The sequence below is a fragment of the Charadrius vociferus genome, unplaced genomic scaffold (assembly GCF_000708025.1).
Source record: "Charadrius vociferus isolate BGI_N301 unplaced genomic scaffold, ASM70802v2 scaffold103, whole genome shotgun sequence".
In the NCBI taxonomy this organism is placed as follows: domain Eukaryota; kingdom Metazoa; phylum Chordata; class Aves; order Charadriiformes; family Charadriidae; genus Charadrius; species Charadrius vociferus.
Genome location: NW_009648061.1, coordinates 6,365,810 through 6,385,333, shown reverse-complemented (window position 1 = coordinate 6,385,333; position 19,524 = coordinate 6,365,810). Strand labels below are relative to the sequence as shown.

General features: G+C 42.3%; 1 protein-coding gene across 1 annotated transcript in view; it reads right to left on the bottom strand.

Annotated features, from left to right (window-relative positions):
* The window catches only part of VWC2 (von Willebrand factor C domain containing 2), a 54,797-nt gene extending 44,628 nt beyond the window's left edge, over nucleotides 1-10,169 (bottom strand). Inside the window, exons 1-2 of the mRNA XM_009883766.1 lie at nucleotides 9,456-10,169; nucleotides 2,568-2,697 (exon numbers count right to left, since the gene is read on the bottom strand). Coding sequence (XP_009882068.1) covers nucleotides 2,568-2,697; nucleotides 9,456-10,169 — 844 coding nt within the window. The remainder of the gene's footprint in view (nucleotides 1-2,567; nucleotides 2,698-9,455) is intronic.
* Nucleotides 10,170-19,524: the final 9,355 nt, after the last annotated feature.

The window sequence follows — 19,524 nt, the reverse complement described above, 5'->3', positions numbered from 1 at the left end:
CTGCCAAGAGCCTGAACGCATTAATTTCTAATAATGGCAGGCTTTCACTAGATCTCCTCTACAATTCTTCATCAGGCATCTGTATGTGGTCTCAGCAGTGATGGACGCAGCTGCTCAGCCCTGACTCTGCTGGCTGACCGCCAGCAATCCGCAGGCTAGGCAAGTTGGGAAAGTCTTATATGTTATGAAGTGCCAGGAAAGGGAGGGAAATCTGAGTTGGAGTCTGTGCATTTTTAACGCACAAACGATAGCAAATGTAGAGAACTCCAGCTTCACCTCCCACCCCTTCTTGCCCTACTGGGGGCAGGATGCAGAGCATGACAGCAGTCACCCCATGTATACACTTTCCATTGCTCCACCTTTCCCACCCCTCAGGTTATGCCACTGAGCTCCCTGTACATCACCCAAGCTCTTTTGGGTCACTAACACGATGTTGTTGATGTCCTCACTGCAACAATCAACCCTGAAGCGCAATGCGATGATTGTTTCCCCAACTCACATTCACAGCGTGTTTGTTCCAGTAGGCTTGAAAATGAGGGGATGAGGCACGATAGGTTTTCCTGCTCAGTAGGTCTTTGCTCCAATCTAATTAAAAACATTCAGCAATTCAGCGAAGTTCCTTGCAAAGTGCGTGTCCCGTGCTTTAAAATATGCTCTGAAAGCAAACGGCCTGATTTTTTTTTTTTTTTAATGCACTCCCCAGATGGAGAGGATTCCTCAGAAATTTCTTTGTGATACTTTACTGAAGCTGCTGTTTTTGAACCAGAAAGGTCGAGCTGCTTCTGAACTATCTTGTTTTTGTTGTTATTGTTAATGGCTTTTTTCTCCCGTCTAAAAGCTAACAAGGGAAGCCACTCTTGGTTCTCTGACATGCCGAGAAGTGACAGTACAGCTCAGTGGAAACAGTCAGCTCTGGTCACCTTGGTTTGAAACTGGGTCAGGGATGCCAGCTTGTGGGTAGACCCAAGAAATACGCAATTAATACTGGGGATTCAGACAGTGAGGAACAGGACCACCCTTTTCTTGCAGGCGGACTCAGGTAATTCAGCTTTAGCTCTCAGAGAGGGCAGCCTCCCCACAACTAAGCCGTGTTTATGTATTTTTTTTTTTTTTAAACACGCCCCATTTCTGGGAAACATGTCAGGGGATCTACGCAAACAGCCAAGCCAAGCCCCGCGCTGCTGTACCACCCTAACCCAAAGGCAAGCCATCGCTGGGAGGTGGCCACCACAGCGCATTATGTTGATGCTCATGGGAGAATGTGCGCCAATGGAACGTTGATCCAGCTCCAAACAATGTTAACACCTCTAGACAAACTCAGTGGGAAGGACAATGTCAACTTCACGCGTTATGCTTATAACTCCCTCCCCGAACAATGAAAACAGACCTTCTGCCTTCCAAGAGTCATCCCAACCTGGAGACCTGCTGCAGAGCGTGGTGCACACAAAAAGCCTGTGGGCATCTCAGAAGGCTCTTGCCATCAAACAAGCAGTGAAGGATCCTCTGGACCGGCTAGCTATCACACCACCAGCTCCCAAATTCAGCCTTTTTTGGGAACTGTCCCCAAACACCTCAAAAAATGCCTGTCCTCATCTGTGTAAGCAGAGCGCCCTTAAGCTGTACAGCAGCGAACAAATTCCTTCAGGGTTGTAACAACCAATTAAGGGATGCGAAGCAATTACTTTTATACCCATACAAATGAAACTCCTCCAATGCAATTAACTATCCCTTATCATCTACTGTTGAATTTGTGGAAAGCATATGCTGTACACACTCTCCCCCCCCAGCTTTTCCACAATTTTAATCAGTTTGTTTTAGCTAATGTAATGGAACCCACCTATTCTAGAGAAATAATATATGGCTGCAAATTATCTGAATATTTTTAAATGTCTTTTTTCATTTTAAATATAATTTCATTTGAGATGTTGCAGCTTTCATTTCTATTAATAAATTATCATTTCTTCTTTATAAGTGATGAGCTAGTGTGTCATGTAATTTTTTTCCTCTAAATAGACCAAGACTTTGATCTAACGCAAGCCCTTGCTGGGAGTAGAGAGACTTTCTGTCTAATTTAGTTACGAAAAATATTCAATTAAACTTGGGAGTTTAATTCATTTAGTTATGAAAATTAAATGAGCTCAATAAGGTACATTTGATTTGCCTCAGGAAAAAAAAAAAAAAAAAGAGAAGAATCTCCGAAAGGGGAACAAATAAGAAGGGAGAACAAAAGTAACTTCTACTGCTCCCATTGAAAGGTGAAGAGCCTGAGTTCTGTTTCGTGTGCCAATATAAAACATATCCACAAGTTCATGCAAAAATTTATATATCTGGTATTAACACCCTAATTGTCTCCTGGGTAACAAAAATCCTTGTAGGTGATAGTTGAGTGTATTCCAGCCAGGGGAAGATCTGGCTCCTCACACTGCAAAGACACCACCCACAGAAAACTCTTCTCCATCTCCATTTGGGGGAAAAGGAAAATATTGGAATTCTTTTTCAAAACCAGAACAGAGCAACGTGGATCTCTCCAACCGAAGCCCCCTTCGGGTTCTGCAGCTGTCACTCACCGTTTTTGCAGATAGGACAGCACTGATCGGGCTCATACACCGGATCCACACACTCCGTCTGGGGACACGCTGAGACAGTGCACAGCACTTCACCATTGGCTTCACAGCGACACTTCTCACACGGAGAAACCTGAAACACACACCCAGTCATTTTTTAACTCTTTTACTTAATACCCTCCTGAAGTGTGGAATGCCTCCCTTCCCATCTGCATTGTCTTCTCCCTCACTTCTTTTTCCTCCCCCCTTTAAAACAATGCTTTCTGGGATCTGATTTACGGAGCTGCGCTCATGCAAAATTACAGAACCGCAGCAGAAAAAAGCCACAGGTTCTGCTCTGAACTTGTGCCCCCAACGGGAAAGTCAAAGGGATCTTGGGAACAAGAACACTTTAAACTTTTAATGCAAAAATTTCCCTACCACATTTCTAATGAACTTCAAGAAAATTAAGTTCATAATTTAGATGAAATCTGGTTTAATTCTATTAGAGGTTCAAAAATTAATTTAGAAAAAAAAACCAACCCTGTATTTAAAGAAGAGAAATGTTGCTAAATGAAATATGAAACTTCTTTTAATGGAAACCCTTATTGCAATTTTTCCAGGTTTGAAAGCTTTTTGCTAGCAGGAGTTGCATTTTATTGAAAACCATCATTTTCAAAGAGAAGTGAGGAAAAAAAACATCCTTTGAATTCAGGTATTTCCCGTAAGTTAATTGTATTTGGACCATTCTTGCAATACTTATAACCTTCTGAAAAGAAACTGCGATTCAAAGAAAGGTGAGGCAAAATACGGGTCATCCTTTTTACATACTGAAATGTAACTGGTTTTGAAGAACTCTACAGAATAGGAGTACCACAAGGTAATTACTTGAATGACCTACTTCAAAGAAATTAATTCCAAACAAAACATCATCAAGGCCCTATTAAGGAAAGAATGGACTTTCAAATGTCTGCATTTGCCACATGTATAATTCCAGCCGTCCTCTTCAGTGTTCCTGACCAGGCACTGCACATCGCATCGCTGACGTCCTCGTACCACACCAGGAGCTGGAGGTACAGGGAAGCAAGGGTGCTAAAGAGCAATAAATGGTAAACTGTAAATATCATTGCTGTACACCAAAAAACCACACTGGCATCCATGCTCAGAACGCAGGGCAAAAATGCAGCGGTATGTTACTACCAGTGATCCTCTAAATCCACAATCTGTGCAGAATCTGGGTTTACTTAAGGATGAGGTCGTTTCTCTATAGACCCTTTTCCATTCCAGTTCCAGTTGATGCCAGACAACCACTCATTGTGTTTCTCCAATAAAACCCAGTAACCTCAAATCTAAAAGAAATTATTCTTCGTGAAGAATCACCTCGACATCTAACTTGCAGATCATCTGATTTCTTCTCCCCATTTCTTAAGCAGCCCATCACATTTTTCCTCAAATCCATTCTCTGCTTGCTTGCCTCCTTCACATCCTTCTCACTTCCAAAGTTCAAACATGCTGATGCTTGCACAGCATCATCTCCAACTAAATGCTCATCCATGCTTTGCCACTTCTCTTCCCACCCGCCTGGGCTGTTATTTGCTTATGCACTCACATATCCTTTCACGCCATCCCCTCTCCTTAGAAAGCCTAAATAGGGTCTCTCGCTGTGTTGCTTTCTGCTTTTATTACTATTATTTATTTCAGGCTTCCTTTGCCAGCTACTCACTCCCAGTTTTCTCTTTGCTTTACACTCTACCCAGGATAACACCACACCATACATTTATAAATTGCTATGAGGAGGCTGACAGCCCAGTACTGCAGATTTTTATTGCAGGCTTTGGGACAAGAACTTTGTCCTGTAATCGTTTATAAACCGCCATGTTCACTTGCAGAGCTGGAGTATCAGCGGATGGGAGGTTTCTGATGCAGTGTTCAGAGTTGTGAGGCTCAGGTATTCACTCGAACTGCGCGTGAAATTTGGAGTGTCAGCAAACCTGAACTCCTAACTATCTGCAAGCAAATAAGAAGAATCCTTTCCTCTGGAGTTATACACAGAAACAATACCAAGTTATGAAAACACAGTTTTGGGGAAGGATTCTTTTTTTTTTTTTTAATTAATCCTACTTCATGAATGCTCCTAGAACTCCATCCCAAGGATCAGGCTCAACAAAGTGAAGCTATAGCTTTCAACTGGTTTCAACGTTTTTTGCTATCACTTGAAAAAGATGCAAATTTGCCAATGATCACAGTTCAATGAAAACCAGTAACTACAACAACAGATATTCCCTCTCCCAGGACTCCACTTAGTAGCTGTGCTATTCAATATTAGAAGCGATGTAAAAACTAGAGTATCTGATGACAATCAAGAAACAAGACAGCACACAGATGTTATTCCTAAAATCTCTCATCTGTAAAATCTAAACATATTCTAATTAAGTAGGTTGTTTACTAGAATTTCAAATTTGACAGAAGCCTAAAATTCCTAGAACAAGAAGCCATTTAATGAAGCATTGAAAATACTATTGAGTGAGAAACAAAATTGATGAAATCTTTAGCTAATAATGATGAGTCAGAATAATTCATTTCCATCATATACAGCACATACACTTGAAGACGACATCTTTCCTGAACGAAGTACACCGTTAACGTGACACTGCAGCCAAGAATACCCTTCCTGTGTAATAGATCGTGGGGTTTCAGGGGAATACCTACAGTACACCTTTAAGAAGCACTGCCAGCTGTACAACCCACCGATACCAGTAATGGTAGCAGAGTTAAGGAAGGTCTCCATGTGCTTATTCCTACAAAGCTCTTTTCAGGCATGTAAGTGAACCACAGTGGCTGCTAAAACGGTATTAATGTCAACATATATCTGTTCATCTTTGGACTAAACGATAGCGTATTGTTTTTTATAGATCATCAGGATGTAGCAAGAACTGTGGAAAACCCCCACTTCTTTCCGCAACTTAATGGCAGCTTAATACTTGGAGTCATAATCATCACTAGAGAGAGACAGAGACAGTAAGACAGTGCATATATGTAACAACAGCTAAATAAGTCAGAGGGAAGAGACACATTGGGTCCTTCATTTCCTCTCCTCGACTCCTATAATGTAAGCGCTTTCCCTGCAGCGCAGTTCCTAGTGGCAGCCAACGCAACGAGCATCCCACTTGCTCATCTGGGAAACGACCAGCCCAGCAGCACTCACACTTCACACATCTGACATAACCGGGCTGGACTGGAAATAATATAACCTATCAACCTCTCTCAGAAGACTGATGATACCACGTCTCTGTGGCCTACAGATGAAGCTATTAACTCTACAGTGGCAGTAGTTCTGCCAATGCAAAAACTGTGGGAAGATAACAAGAGGCACAGAAGTCTTAAGTATTCACCAGGCAGCAGTTAAACCTGCAGAAATTAAGAGTGCAGATGGCAATAAAAAATAACTTCTTTAGAGTTGTTTGAAGGTAAGTTTATGAGCAGATGTATAAATGGAGTTGCAGATGTAAAACAGCAAACACACCACTGTGTAAACAGGTAGATTTCCCACTAGTGGGGCATGAAGAAAACTGTAGCTTAGTAGGGGTAGTAGGTTCATTCAGCAACTTCCTGTAAATTGTCATAATTAAGCAGTGACAAATCATATTCACTCATTGAAGTTCTGGTCCAAAGTAATTTGAGCTTTCTCTTCCCCCCTTCCACGTGCTGAAGTCTAATTAAAAAACAAAACAAACCAAAAACCAACAAAAAAATATGAATTAAAAAATATAGTCTACATTTGGTTCCTTGAGCCTTGAAAACATCTAAGTTTAAAAAAAAAAATATAAAATCGATCATAATCCCAAACTGATTTGCTATTGTGCTGGAATTTTTGTTAATGTTTCCTTGCCACTTTCACAACTCAAGAGAACTGTAATGGGGTTAGGCTGACAAGAATAAAGATACCAGCCTTGGTTTTACTTCTCTATGCCTTCAAAATACCACAGATGTTTCAAAATCTGTTTGGGCTTGTTGACTTTCAGATTTCCAAGTTATTCACAAACACACACAGATTTTGGCAGCAGAGAAATTCTAAACAAAACACACAAAGCAACACCTTTCAAAAAACGTAGGTCTTTCCCAAACCATATCACATTTCTGAAGAGAATTTATGGTCCTTGTAAGGCTATGACTTTATAAGTCCGCCTGCATTTTCAAATCTTATTGTAACACTGAAAAACATTTAGTGGAGCATGTGCTCAGCGATCTGCAGCTCAGTACAGAATTTTATCCTCATTGCATCTCACCAACTAAGTCTTCTGCTCCCATTTCCACTGGTAGGGATGCTGTGATCCCTCTGCCATCCTGCCTCGCGACACCCACAGGAGAGTAGAGTGGTGCTGATGGAAACAGCTTTATGAGCCCTCATCCTTCCCCCACATCTGCACTGTGTGTTTTCTGTCGACATTCATGCCCTTTTTGCAAATAGAAAAACACATGCACACACACACACACACACACACACACACACACAAGCAAAGCCTGCGGGAAGGGCTGTGAATCAGAGAAGAAACGCATCAAACCTCCCATTCCCTGGCACGCTCAGCTTCAGAGTTAGCACCGGCTATGCTCAGGGCAATTTTTTGCCGTGCCAAGCCATATATGAATTTTATATAAGCAAACACCCAAACTTGCATGCATATTTACACCTCTATGCACAAATGTTTGTGAAGGTAACATCACTTAAAAGTTAGGAGGTCCCCTTTTTCTTCCTGCAGTGACCTCTCGTACTCTTTGCCACAAATAGTAGGTGCAGACTCAGAGAAATCAGATTGCTATCCATTTATACCTCCTTCCCTGACCGTAATCAAGAGATAGCATATTAGTAACCTCTCTAAGACCATCAACTTGTAAAATGACCTTTGACATCATGTGCAATTACTTGCATGTGCAGTTACTTGCATTTGCAATTGCTTCCACTGAGCAGCAGCGACCTGACGACATCTGCCCCTTACCTCGCCAGGCCTTTCCACGCATCGCAGTGGCGTGGGCAAACAGCTGCATTTACAGTTTTGTGCTCACAATACCGGAACCAACAATGAAGCCCAACAAAGAACCAATGTCCTCACACATCCAAATAAACAGGCTGCAGTTCCACTGCCTAACTGTGTCGGTAACTTTCCTTGCGCATCCCGAGCAGGCATCCCTTCCCATTCAGGTTTCCAAAGCTGGCTAACAAAAAGCAGGAAAGGAACCGACGTTTCATTACAGGAAGGTATCAGCACTAAGGGCTAAAGACGGTTAAAAAGAAAGCTGAAAGCCAGTCTTTTCAGAACATTTCTGTAAATGTCACCGTTCAGCATTCCCTTTTTACCAAGGCCACCAGCCATGTTCCAACGTAACAGGGAGCCCTACAGTTTTATCCTCTCACTACACGCTTAACACAATAAGGTATTTTAAGCTTGCTTTACAGCCATTAATACGACACCACTATGCAAAGACAAAGAAATGCAACTCATCAGGAGAGCGTGTGGGACAAGCCTTTAAAACTTTGATAGGGAGACCTACAGAGAACACGTGCAGAAGCATCACTGTTTTGGCCACCCCTCAGAATTAACTTCTCTGGAAAAGGAAGGATATCTCAATCCCCATGCAAAAAGGTCACACCAGCCAGCTGCTGTTAAAAGTACCTTCTCCCTTTTAAAGCAGAAATTCACCACCCCAAAGCTTTATGCAACCCTTGAGGGTGAGATGGAAAAAGGGAGGATGACATGATGCTTTCTGCCATGCTTTGAAAACTCACTGATGATCTACACATTACTGCCTAAAGAGAACAAGGGGAGAGACTGATTCATTCTGGAAAGCATAATTCTGTTCCTTTATTTATTTGTTTATTTTTCCAGAAGTTGAAGAATGTGGAAAGACATTATGAATCGCAGTTAAGTTTCCAAGAACACAGAAATACCACAGAGAGCAGAGGTGGCAACTTATTTACAGGCTACACAAATACATTTTCTTTTTCTCCATCCTGAGGGGGCTCGAGCTGCCAGAACCGTGAACTGGGTTTCGTCCTCCCCTCAACACATTCAGCTCAAAAACCTCTGCTGTGTTCAAAAACGGGTTTTGAACCAGCCCTGTGTCTTACAGTCATTTGCAAGCGATTCTTAGAGCCTGCTCGCAGATCTCAGCCACAGTAAAACACTAAAGGGAAAAAGGCAAGGTAAGCAACCAGAGAATTGGCCCCAACTGTAAAACTTTACAGTGCACTGTAATAAGTTGCATTTTCAATGATAATGACCTCGCACAGCGGTGCTAAAAAGGCCGTATTCTAAAAGGATTTCCCTAAACATAAAGCTTTTCAAGCCTGTTGTTTAGGTATCACTGTAACTCAGACTGCAAGGCAGGCTCTTATTAAAGAGAAGGCCCATAGTCATTCTCAGAAAGCAAACACTACGCAACCTCGGTGGCACAGTTTAAACGGTTAAAAAGGAAAAGAGAATTGACTGTTAGGAAAAAGGTATCATCACAGACTGATTACCAGGAATAGCAGTCAGCCCACAAAACCCTGCTCCATCCCTGCAAGGTAGAAGTTTCACAGTTAACAGTTAAATAAGGAAACAAATGTAATGCTGGAAATTCTCATAAAATCCACATCACCACTGAGTAGCATCCTTTCAAGTAGCACTTTTTACTGTAAATACCAAAGGAATTAATAAAGATCAGCCCCCTCGTCTAAAAATGTTACAGTATCATGGAGCAAGAAAGGTCATGTTTAAGGGGAATATTTTACAACCCTGAAGAAGTAGTGCCACCACAGAAATGAGCAGGGGAGGGGGGAGACCCATAACGTCCTCCGAGAAAGAACCTGAAGAACATAACACCCCGTTGAACGGCAGAAGGACCCCCAAAACGCCTTTTGGCTTCAGCCCTTACCATAAACTCCTCTAGGGTCTGGTAGTTCTTCCCTCGAAACTCGCAGTAGTTCTTCCTTTCCTTGCATTGCGGGCAGCATTGGGTGGTGTCCACGTGGAGGCACCGCGGATGGAGCCTGGGGCACTCAGGCTGGATGCAGAGTGGGCCCTCCTCGGTGCAGAGGCAGGGGCAGGCAGAGGGGCCCGGCGCAAACTTCTCCCCGATGGCATAGACGAAGCCGCTCTCGTCCACGCAGCCTTTCCCGCGGTAGTCCGGGTAGGCGTACTCCTCCGGAGGCTCGGGAGTGACGCTCGCAACAGCTTCTGGGAGAGACGCGTCTTCAGCTGCCTGAGGGTCCTGGGGAGCGGCATCCCTTTGCTCTTGCACCGGAACACTCCCGGATTTACTGCTTGTCCCCTGGCTGTTCCAAGCCTGCTTTTGTTTAGTCCAAGACTCCTTGCTGGAGTAGTTCCTGCTTCCTTTGCTCTTCCAGTCCCTGCTGCCCTCCTCCCTCCCGCTCCTGCCGATCTCGTTCATTTTACCCGGGCCTGTCTGGCTGTCCCTTGTCGATGTGTGATCCCTCTTTTCCTGGCTCGCCTTTATCTCCTGTTTGTCTTGAGCCTTGGCCAGTTTTTGTACAGGTATGGTGGAGCTACAGAGGGCAACCATGAGGCAGCAGGTTACGAGAAGAGAACTGGAGAGAGCTCCAATTGCCATTGCAGTAGAGCTGGGCATCACCTACTGCATCCCACAGGGGACACTGCATTCACATCGGAGGGAAGCGCTTCACAGATCCACAGTCCCTAGGAAGAGAAGGATTAGGAACACTTCATATGCAAAAGGCAACCAGCAGCCTGGTGCTGCATCCCTCCTCCTCCTCCTCCTCCCCCGTTCTGCCAAGTCTTATAAATAGCAGGGCTCTGGACATGGACCAGGTGTCTTCGGCTCGGTGGGAGCACCACGCAGAACTGTGGGGAGTTGGGATTTGCAAAGGCAGGTGCATGCAAAAACCAGAACATTGCCGGGGGCTCAGATGACAACACGTGAAGAGGATGGGCGCTGAATTAAATCGAGCTTCCCCCAAAACCCAGCAGAGCCCGGGCACAGGCGTCAGGAAACCGAGCCCTATTCGCTGACTGCACCCACCGCCGTTTCCATTAACCTCTTATTCAGACTCAAGTGCGCTGTTGCTGTTTGTTTGGTGGTTGTTTGGGGTTTTTTTTGTTTTTAAATACTTACCAGTGAGCCCATTTCTTTTAAAGACAGCTCAAACCAAGCGCACGGAAGCGAGCGGAGCCGGACTCCCTCTCTCCCGAGCGACCCGAACGAGCGCTCCCCACCGCCGCCGCGTTCCCCCCCGTTCCGGGCGCCGAGGGCAAAGCGGAGCCGCCCGGGACTCTCCGCAGCAGAGGGTCCTTTAACCCGCAACCCCCGCAGGAGTTCAGCACCGCTCCCGGCCCCGCTTCTCAAAACACCACAGGTTAAATCAGAAAAAAAAACCAACAACAAACCAAACCCAAAACAGAAAACAACCCAACCGAAACACAGTCATCACACTAGAAACAGCCTGGCAAAAGTCCCAAATGCCTTCTTGCTGGCTGGGTCAAGAGAGGTTACATCGAGCTCTCAGGAGGCAAAGAAACGTGGCAAGCATTTCCTTCAGCTTAAACATGGCTAGAATTTGCTTCATAGGCAGGGAAGTATCTCTCCACAGCTCGTCATAGTTTCAGACCATCATGCAGGCAGGCAGAAACATGAACACCACTATGAATTCAGAGGAGGAGGTACTCCTTCCTTATACAAGGCAGCCCCACTTGATTGCAGTCCAACTGCAAATCTAGGGGAAAAAAAAAAAATAAATATATATATAAGGTAGTTCTCTCTTTTGACAGAGCACTGGCTTCTCCTGAAAGTGTTGGAGAGCTTTTTGCAGGAGGGTTGGGATGAGGAAATTGAATGAACTATTTCAGATGGCTAATGTTTCTGAGACAGAAAGATCAGCACATCAGGAGCTCTCTATTCACAAGCATTCATGGGAGATCTATCTGTCTGCACTTATCTCTGAGTTAATAATAAGGTGTCCAGATTAGAATATAGGAGCTGTAATGCAGGAATGAATTAACGCTTCATCAAAGTACATTTTCAGAAGAGGCCAACAGTTACTGCATTGGGAAAATGCAATGCCTTCATTTTCCCTGTTTTTCCCAAAAGCACACTTCTGAAATTTTCTAACTTGTTTCCATATCTACAGGTTGATGACCCATTTCATTCCTGTACAAAATATAAGTTTTTTTCTGCTTGGCCCACTCCTTCTTAGAGATGCTGCTGGGAAGGGCAAGCATAAAAGAGCTTTCTGTGCTGGTTCTTTTCCTGCTTTCATACCCTAACACCTTTACGACAGCTGCAAAACCCCAGAGGGTGTCAAGATTAATTTGAAACACTTCTTAAAGGCTTGCAGAGGTGTTTATGTGTGAGGAACCACTGCTAAATTTGCCACACACTGTACTCGATTTTCACTACTGATAACCACTCTTTTTCTTTTCCAAACAGCAACAGAAGTTTGATTTCTTTAGCTCAAAGGGTATAAAGCGTTTTAGCGGGGTCAGCGCAGCCCCCGCCGGTCCCCGTCCGCGCTGCAGCATCGCGTTGCTCTGCCTTAACTCTCCCTCCCCGGCCTTTTGTGGCAGCCGTGTATGGTTTACTAGTGGTATCTGATTTACTAGTCGAAATATTTGCTGTGATTTACTAGTTGAAATACTTATGCTTTTGAGCGGCCAACGAGGCACTTTTGTACTTAGATGTAGTTGTGTTTTTTCTCCTTTATACCTTCTTGATCCAGAGAACGGGCAGAGCGGTCCTTCCTAAAGATGGTGGCTGAAACGCAGATAACCAGGCTGTTGGGACAGAAACGCAAAAGTGAAGCTGGAGAGTGGCTCCAAGCGTGGTGCTTTTTGTTCTGCAGCTGAGCAAGGGCTTGGAACCCAAGAGGTTATTTATTTATGTATTTATTTATTTTTAAGCTGTATTAGATGACATACCAGTATAATCTCCTACAAGTTCTGCTTTACAGATGTCCCAGAGCAATCCCAGCCACACTACCCCTTCTGCCGCAATGGCTCTTTAGCAGCCTGCTATGCCCTACTCGTGGCCAGGGCTGGATTTCCCAAAGTACTTGGCACCATAACTGAAAGTTTTAGGCTTGGTAAAATTTTCAGATTTTTTTTCATTAAAATGGTATAGCACTGCAGTATCAGTACTCAGGAGAGCAATGAAAATCTGCTGGATACTAATGTTTCACTGCTAAGTACCTTCATGAGCGCCTGTCATTTGTGCAAACCCAGACACTTAAACCTCCTCCACAGGAGGATGCAGGTGCTAAACTCTTTTTGCGCCTGGGTTCTCGCTATAAACATCTATGAGTCCTGTCTAGTTTACAAAATCATTTCTATTGACACCATCTCATATCTCTCAGTTGGATATTCACCAGCTAAATAATGGTTTAATCTTCTGAAACTTTAAAATACAAGACTAAAGTTTTAAAGTGTACTCAAAAATCAAATGTTTCCGTAGGTTACGCTAGCAAAATTCCAGATTACTGTGGGGTTTCTAGACTAAATTTTACAGTCAAGCTAGACCTTTCTCATTACCTGGCTAATAATCAACAAGAAGTATTTGCCTTCAAATTATGACTTCATTATCTCTGAATAAAGAATTAAATCTTTGCCTTTTCTAAAACCAGTCATTTTATGCCTTGTATAGGTTAAGCCCTAACATGGGGTGAGCACCCAGTGCGCCTCAAATTCCATAAGAACAACTTGAGCAACTGTCCTTAGCTTTGCGTTTACCAGCATGTAAGCTTTGCTGTCAAGCAGCAGCTGGTTGTGGCTAGAGCAAGACAGAAGGAAAGAGGGGACTTGGGAAGGCAGTGCTACTGCTGTGTTAAAGAGGAGAGAGAAGCCAATTTATGGTTCTGACATTTTCACGTGTTCCCAGGTGAAACTTTGGTACAAGATCTGAGATGTTCAGCACCTAGGACTCTCTTTGTAGGAGCTCTGCTGCTCCCAGACCTGATTACACGGCACACAGATCAGCTGGGGCTGAAGGTTCAAGATAACGCTGTGTAGCAAGAAGGGCAAAGCCTCAGAGCACTTTCATAGCCACAAATGGCAGCTCATCTTAGCCTTCTTGGCAAAGTAAGAGGTAAACGCCCTTGTTTCTTTTTCTAAAAGATGTCTTGTTGTACTTCAGCCTCTCTTTATTCAGATTCATAGATTTATTATGTGATGAATGGTACTTGACATGGGGACCCTTGCAGAACTGAGACCTGACAGGTTCCTTAGTGTCATAGTATCTAATTGCTGTATATTACAGTCCAAATGGTCAACCAGCAGATACATAAGAAGTGTGTGGTGGTTTCTTCAGTGTGAATGCTCAACTAGAAGAAGAGAGAAACATGAGAATCTATTATTTCAAGCCGGCTTTTAACAATTTCTTTAATGTGAGTTTTATACTCCTGGTATAACCTAGAAAGCCCTGGAGACTGGAGCCGTTCTGTTTATTCACAGACTAGAAAGAAACACAGGTACAGGTTTCCCCACTCTGCTCTCCCTCTAGGCAACAGTAGCAAGGACAACTGTGTCTCTGGATGAGAATCAAATTCTGCAGCCCATTCAAGATGCTTTCCCTTCTGCTGGGTCTTGTCTGCGTGATGAGAACTTTGCATTAGCTAAATTAGAGGTGTCATGCACAAAACGATCTACACTGGTTTTAGCTTAGTTTTACTAGGAATTGCCTTAAGTTTACTAGGAAGCAGTTGAATGTAAAACAAAGAGAAACTCAGTAGCTGAAATAAAAATGGTACTGGCAAGGAATGACTTAAACTGGTGTGATGACCTTGTCTGTTACACCAGGCTCAAGACAATGAGAATGAACATCCATGCTGAAGATATCTGACTATTAGTCAGAAAAATTAATTTAAAATTTAATTAGTCAGAAAAATTTAAAAAATTTAATTAAACTTCTACTCCATGAGATCAGGGGGACTGTCATTTTGAAAAACATTTTTTTTGAGAGTAGCCTTGGTGTGAATGATAGGAACCCAAAGGTAAGATCTATCTTTTACCAAGTTAAAATCAATTACCTGCCTGGTTAATAACAATCTAAAACCAAAGCCTCATAGCTATACAGACACTTCATCTGGGCATCTAAGAGCACTGAACACGACCATTTTCAGTGTGATGTATAGATAAAGTGAAGATATGCACATGCTCACCCCAGTGTAGGCTTGCAGCCCCCCCACACCAGGGGATCACCTAACGCAACGCACACATCCCTTAATGTGATCTCATGCAGGGAGCGTGCCCCATCTTTCCTATTTTGATAAAAGATGTACCCCTAGGGTCCCCTGTCGTCAGTGAGAAGACAGGGAGAGAGAAGAGGAAGAAGCTCCATGAGAGCCTGGGGAGCCGGGCAGGGGAGGTGGGGGGCAGAAGAGGCCCCCCAGGGGAACTGGGGAGCTGGGGAGGGGTTGTTTAGAAAACCCCACACAACAGGGAGGTCAGCTTCGGTATTGGGGTGTCTGCTGAGCCCTCGGTGAGGACAGGGTATACTGAGGGGGGACACAATGCAGCAGGAGGTGTGCACTGTGTGTGCCCATCTCGGCTCAGCGGCTCTGAAACTCCAGAAGTTGCGGGGAGAGAAAACATCCCCAAAATGTGACGACTCTGGGAAAACGGAGGGTCGTTCCTTTCTATTTTGCTTCATTTCATTATTCCTCCTGAAAGGAAGAGAGTTGTTATATGAAAGGTATTTTTTATTGTGGTGCTAAAGTGGCAGTTGTTCAGGGAGGTTCAACATCACAGCCTTCAAAAGGTACCAATTTGTGCAATAGCATTAGTCCAGCCATATGAAATAAGGCCTTCAAATAGCACTAAGTCTGAAAAAAGAAAGAGAGACAAAGCCAAGGTACATATTACTCTAACTAGTCATGTGTATTTGAAAGGCTGGATTATAAATAAGCAGTTTAAACAACTCTTTTAAACAAAACAAAACAAAAAAAAGCAAGCTTCCATAACTATTTCTAAACTAGGTTAGCTTTCATCTTTTCATTTTTATTTCTTCTGTTTTCTTTATGCCACTTGTCAAAGGATGCTGAACGTGTACTGCTCCAGTTCTTTCTTTTTTCACTAGCCTGATGTCTCGTTAGTTGACTGATAAGTACTTATTGAAGAAGTATTACACAAGCTGTAGTTACAATCGTGTCTTCATTAATTGTTTTTAAATTATTCAGTTTGTCACAGATAATGTTAAGTTACAACATTATTTTTTTCTGCTTTACATGCATGAAAACAAAACTTTAAAAACCTTCTGTCATTTAGAGTTTAGGCTTACAGAATCATAGAATGGTTTGGGTTGGAAGGGGCCTTTTAAGGTCATCTCATCCCACCCCCGTGCAATGAGCAGGGACATCTTCAACTAGATCAGGTTGATCAGAGCCCCGTCCAACCTGACCTTGAGTATTTCCAGGGATGGGGCATCAGCCATGTCTCTGGGCAGCCTGTGCCAGTGTTTCACCACCCTCACTGTAAAAAATTTCTTCCTTGTGTCTAGTCTGAATCTACCCTCTTCAGTGCAAGGACTCTCTCTACACTTCTGTAAATCACAATTTGTTTGCTGGGAAATAAATAGTATTTTCTTATTTTAAATTTTGCTTATTACTTGTAATAAAAAAAAAAAATCTCTGTAGACCAGTGGGAAATTTAAACTTTAGAAGTCATAAGTTTATGAAACATCTTTTAAAGGAGATTTTTGCTGTTACTGGTTGATATTCTAAGAACTCTTCCTTTAGCTTAGAATTTTTTCCATTATTAAGCAAAGTGTAAATATAATGGAAATGAAATGCTTAACATTGTTTTAATTTAAAATAACCTTATTAAAAGTACTCATAATGAAGCTTGTTTCAAAATGTGAGAAAGACTACCAGTTTTGTACAATATAGAAAAGCTCTTTTTCTGTGACAAGATCCATTTCTCTGTCCTGTAAGCTCTGAGGAGACTCTAATGCACGTGTTCCACCTCAGTAACAGTTCCCTTCTAGGTCTGCGAAAGAGAGAGGGAAATACATCCTGCCTTTTTGTATACAAGATGTCTACAATTCTACTGCTTTCAATCACTTTTCTATTCTTACATGCCTATTGCACCTCTGATGGAGGTTTTGCCAATATAAACTTCAGAAAAGTGTTATTACCATCTTAACCACAATAGTTAAATAATATTAAAAATTGCATAGTGAAACCTTTGGAGAGCGAGGAGAGTTCAATTCAGGATGTGTGCGTATGGGCTCATTCTGAGGAAAAAATAATTGGCTATTCAAAGCGCAGTATTTTGTGCTTGTAATTACAGGACACGGGAGTTATTATAAATGGATTTTGATGCACCTATTTTCATCACAATTTCAGTAGCTTGGGAAAATTGGATGTTAATCATGGCTCACGATGTTATTTGATATTTTTGCCTTTTTGGTCTAAAAGAGGTAACAAAATGTTTTTTCATGAAATATTTAAATACACAATCTTTCCTATAAACATAGTCTTAATACTATACCTTGTTCTTCCCTTTTGTAAATATGAAGGATGCACTACTAACATTTTTAATTTTTACATTGTCATTGTGTTGGAAAATTGAACAAAATATTTCACAAGCTTGTGTTTAGCTCTGTTCAAATGGAATCTGAACTACAGATCACTATGAACTTTTCCCTTTATTATTTATATTATTGTTTGATTGATAATATTTAAGTTTCTCTAGATATATTTGTGTTTACAGTAAATTTCTCCAATAAAGGCAACATCAAGTATCACAAGATTTATGGGGAAAAAAAGTTTCTGTATTGCTCCGCTTTTCAAGTGAATAGATCTCATCCTTTCACTGCTCTTTAATATTACTGGTGGAAAAACAAACCAACCCCCCAAAACCAAAACCCCAGCTTTGCAGTCTCTTCAATTCTCGCAGGATTTCTTGACTTTTCTTGTATTAAACATTGAACTAAACTTAATGAATTAATAGCATTGAAAAAAAAAAAAAATTCTTCTGTACCCTACAGGAAGACAGGGGAAAACAAAAACTATTATTGTCAAAACTTATTTAGCCCTCTAACTCACACCAATATTTAGTTCCATTTTCTAATTTTCTTTAAGACTTCTATAACAGGAATTTTACTGTTTAGTATTTGGGTTTGTTTAAATTACCTGGAAAACAGCATAGATTGTTTTCTGAACAATGTATGTATATGTATATATATGAGATAAAAATGTTTTAAAAGACATTGTTTTTATTCAAATACTCATGTTGACTTTATTAATGTAAAAACTTTTATTATATGGTTAGTGATTATAAACTCCAGTCTCCCACAAAGACAAACCCTTATAAAATTATTTAAAAATTGTCTTCTACAGTTTTTGCGTCATCAGACACATGAAATGCTTTATATCATAACTGAAGTGGGTTTTTTCATTTTTTTTCATTTTTGTTAGAGAAGCTGATGAAATATATGTTGAAATTAAGTTTGCCAAGTCAAGAATTCAAAAGTTAAGGAACTCGCAGTACATGTGCAAAAGCCTGCGTTTCATTCATGGCTTATAAAATTAGAGTATAACCACCAGACATCTGATCCTGTAATATAACTGTTTGCAGATTGAGAGACCCATCACGCCTCTTAGGGGATATTCTCCAAAACGTACCGAGCATAAAGCCCTAGATACAAAGCTGTTCTGGTTTGAGGTAAAACAGACCCATTTTGTTCAGTAACTTCACTTCTTAGTTAGGCCTCTTCTAACTACTGAAATTAACAGCACATTGTGCAGAGGCTGTTCGCTCTCAGAGTGATAAGACCTATGTTTATAGCTGATGCCCAGCCATGGTATGCAGAGAGGACCTTGCTTATACTTATTGCTATAACACCCAAGGCCAACCAACTTTGTTATTTGCCCCGTTGGAGGGTTGGAAGCGGAAAAAGCATAGTGGGGTCCCACCTGCAAGAAGGAGCGGACAGGACAGGTGACCCGAAACTGACCAACGAGGGTATTCCATCCCATCTGCCTCATGCTCAGTATAAAAGCTGAGGGATCAAGGGTCAGCTCTCTCTCTTTCTTCAATGGCTGATGTCTGAGGCGTACTCTGTCTATTCGTCTGCCGTTGATCCCGATCCTGAATGCAAATCCAGAATCCATTTCCTGTCCATCACTGAGTCCAGCCTGGGACTTTCCCAGTGTCAGCTGGTGAAGTGATTGTCATCCTGAGAGCTTGATACGGTTTTGCATATATTTCATTATTTCCTTTTATTTTATTATTAATATTTCATTAAAGTAGCTTAGTTCCTTCTAAACTCATGTCTCTTTTTCCCTCCTCTGCTTTTCTTTTTGAAGCAAGGTAGAGGGGAGCATCTGTGGGTCCCTTCTGGGGTCCCCCAGGTGCCCAGTAGCCGATTTTGGCCTATAACCACCAGACAGCTGATCCTGTAATATAACTCTTTGCAGACTGAGACACCCATCACGCCTCTTAGGGGATATTCTCCAAAACGTACGGAGCGTAAAGCCCTAGATACGAAGCCTTCAGTGTTACGCTTTTCAGAATACATCTTCAAACTTTTCCTATTCTTTGCCCTCCCTTTCTCTCATTGTTACTACTCAGTTTGTAAAAAAAGCAGCTTGTGCAATGACACTTCATGCATAACGCGCACACCTCTTATCCTGCTGCCCTCCTTACTTTTCGAACCCGCCAGCTAAGTTCAACCACACTTGACAAAGGAACCGAATCCTAAAAGCTTCAGGAAAAGCGGAAGATCGGTGCAGAAGAGCAACCTTATATTGGTTGTCGCTGAAGATGTGCTGTGACCTCATCCCTTGTTACACAGCCGCGACTCCATATGAGCCAGTACCCATATAAATGGCCAGGCTACACTAGACATGTAGAGCTTACACCTTCTTGGATGCTGGAATTGACTGATTTGAAGACACCAATCTGTAAGAAAATTCTGCTCATTCTGGTGTTCAAATCCTTATGCTTCCCTGTCATTACTACGTTCCTTACATTCC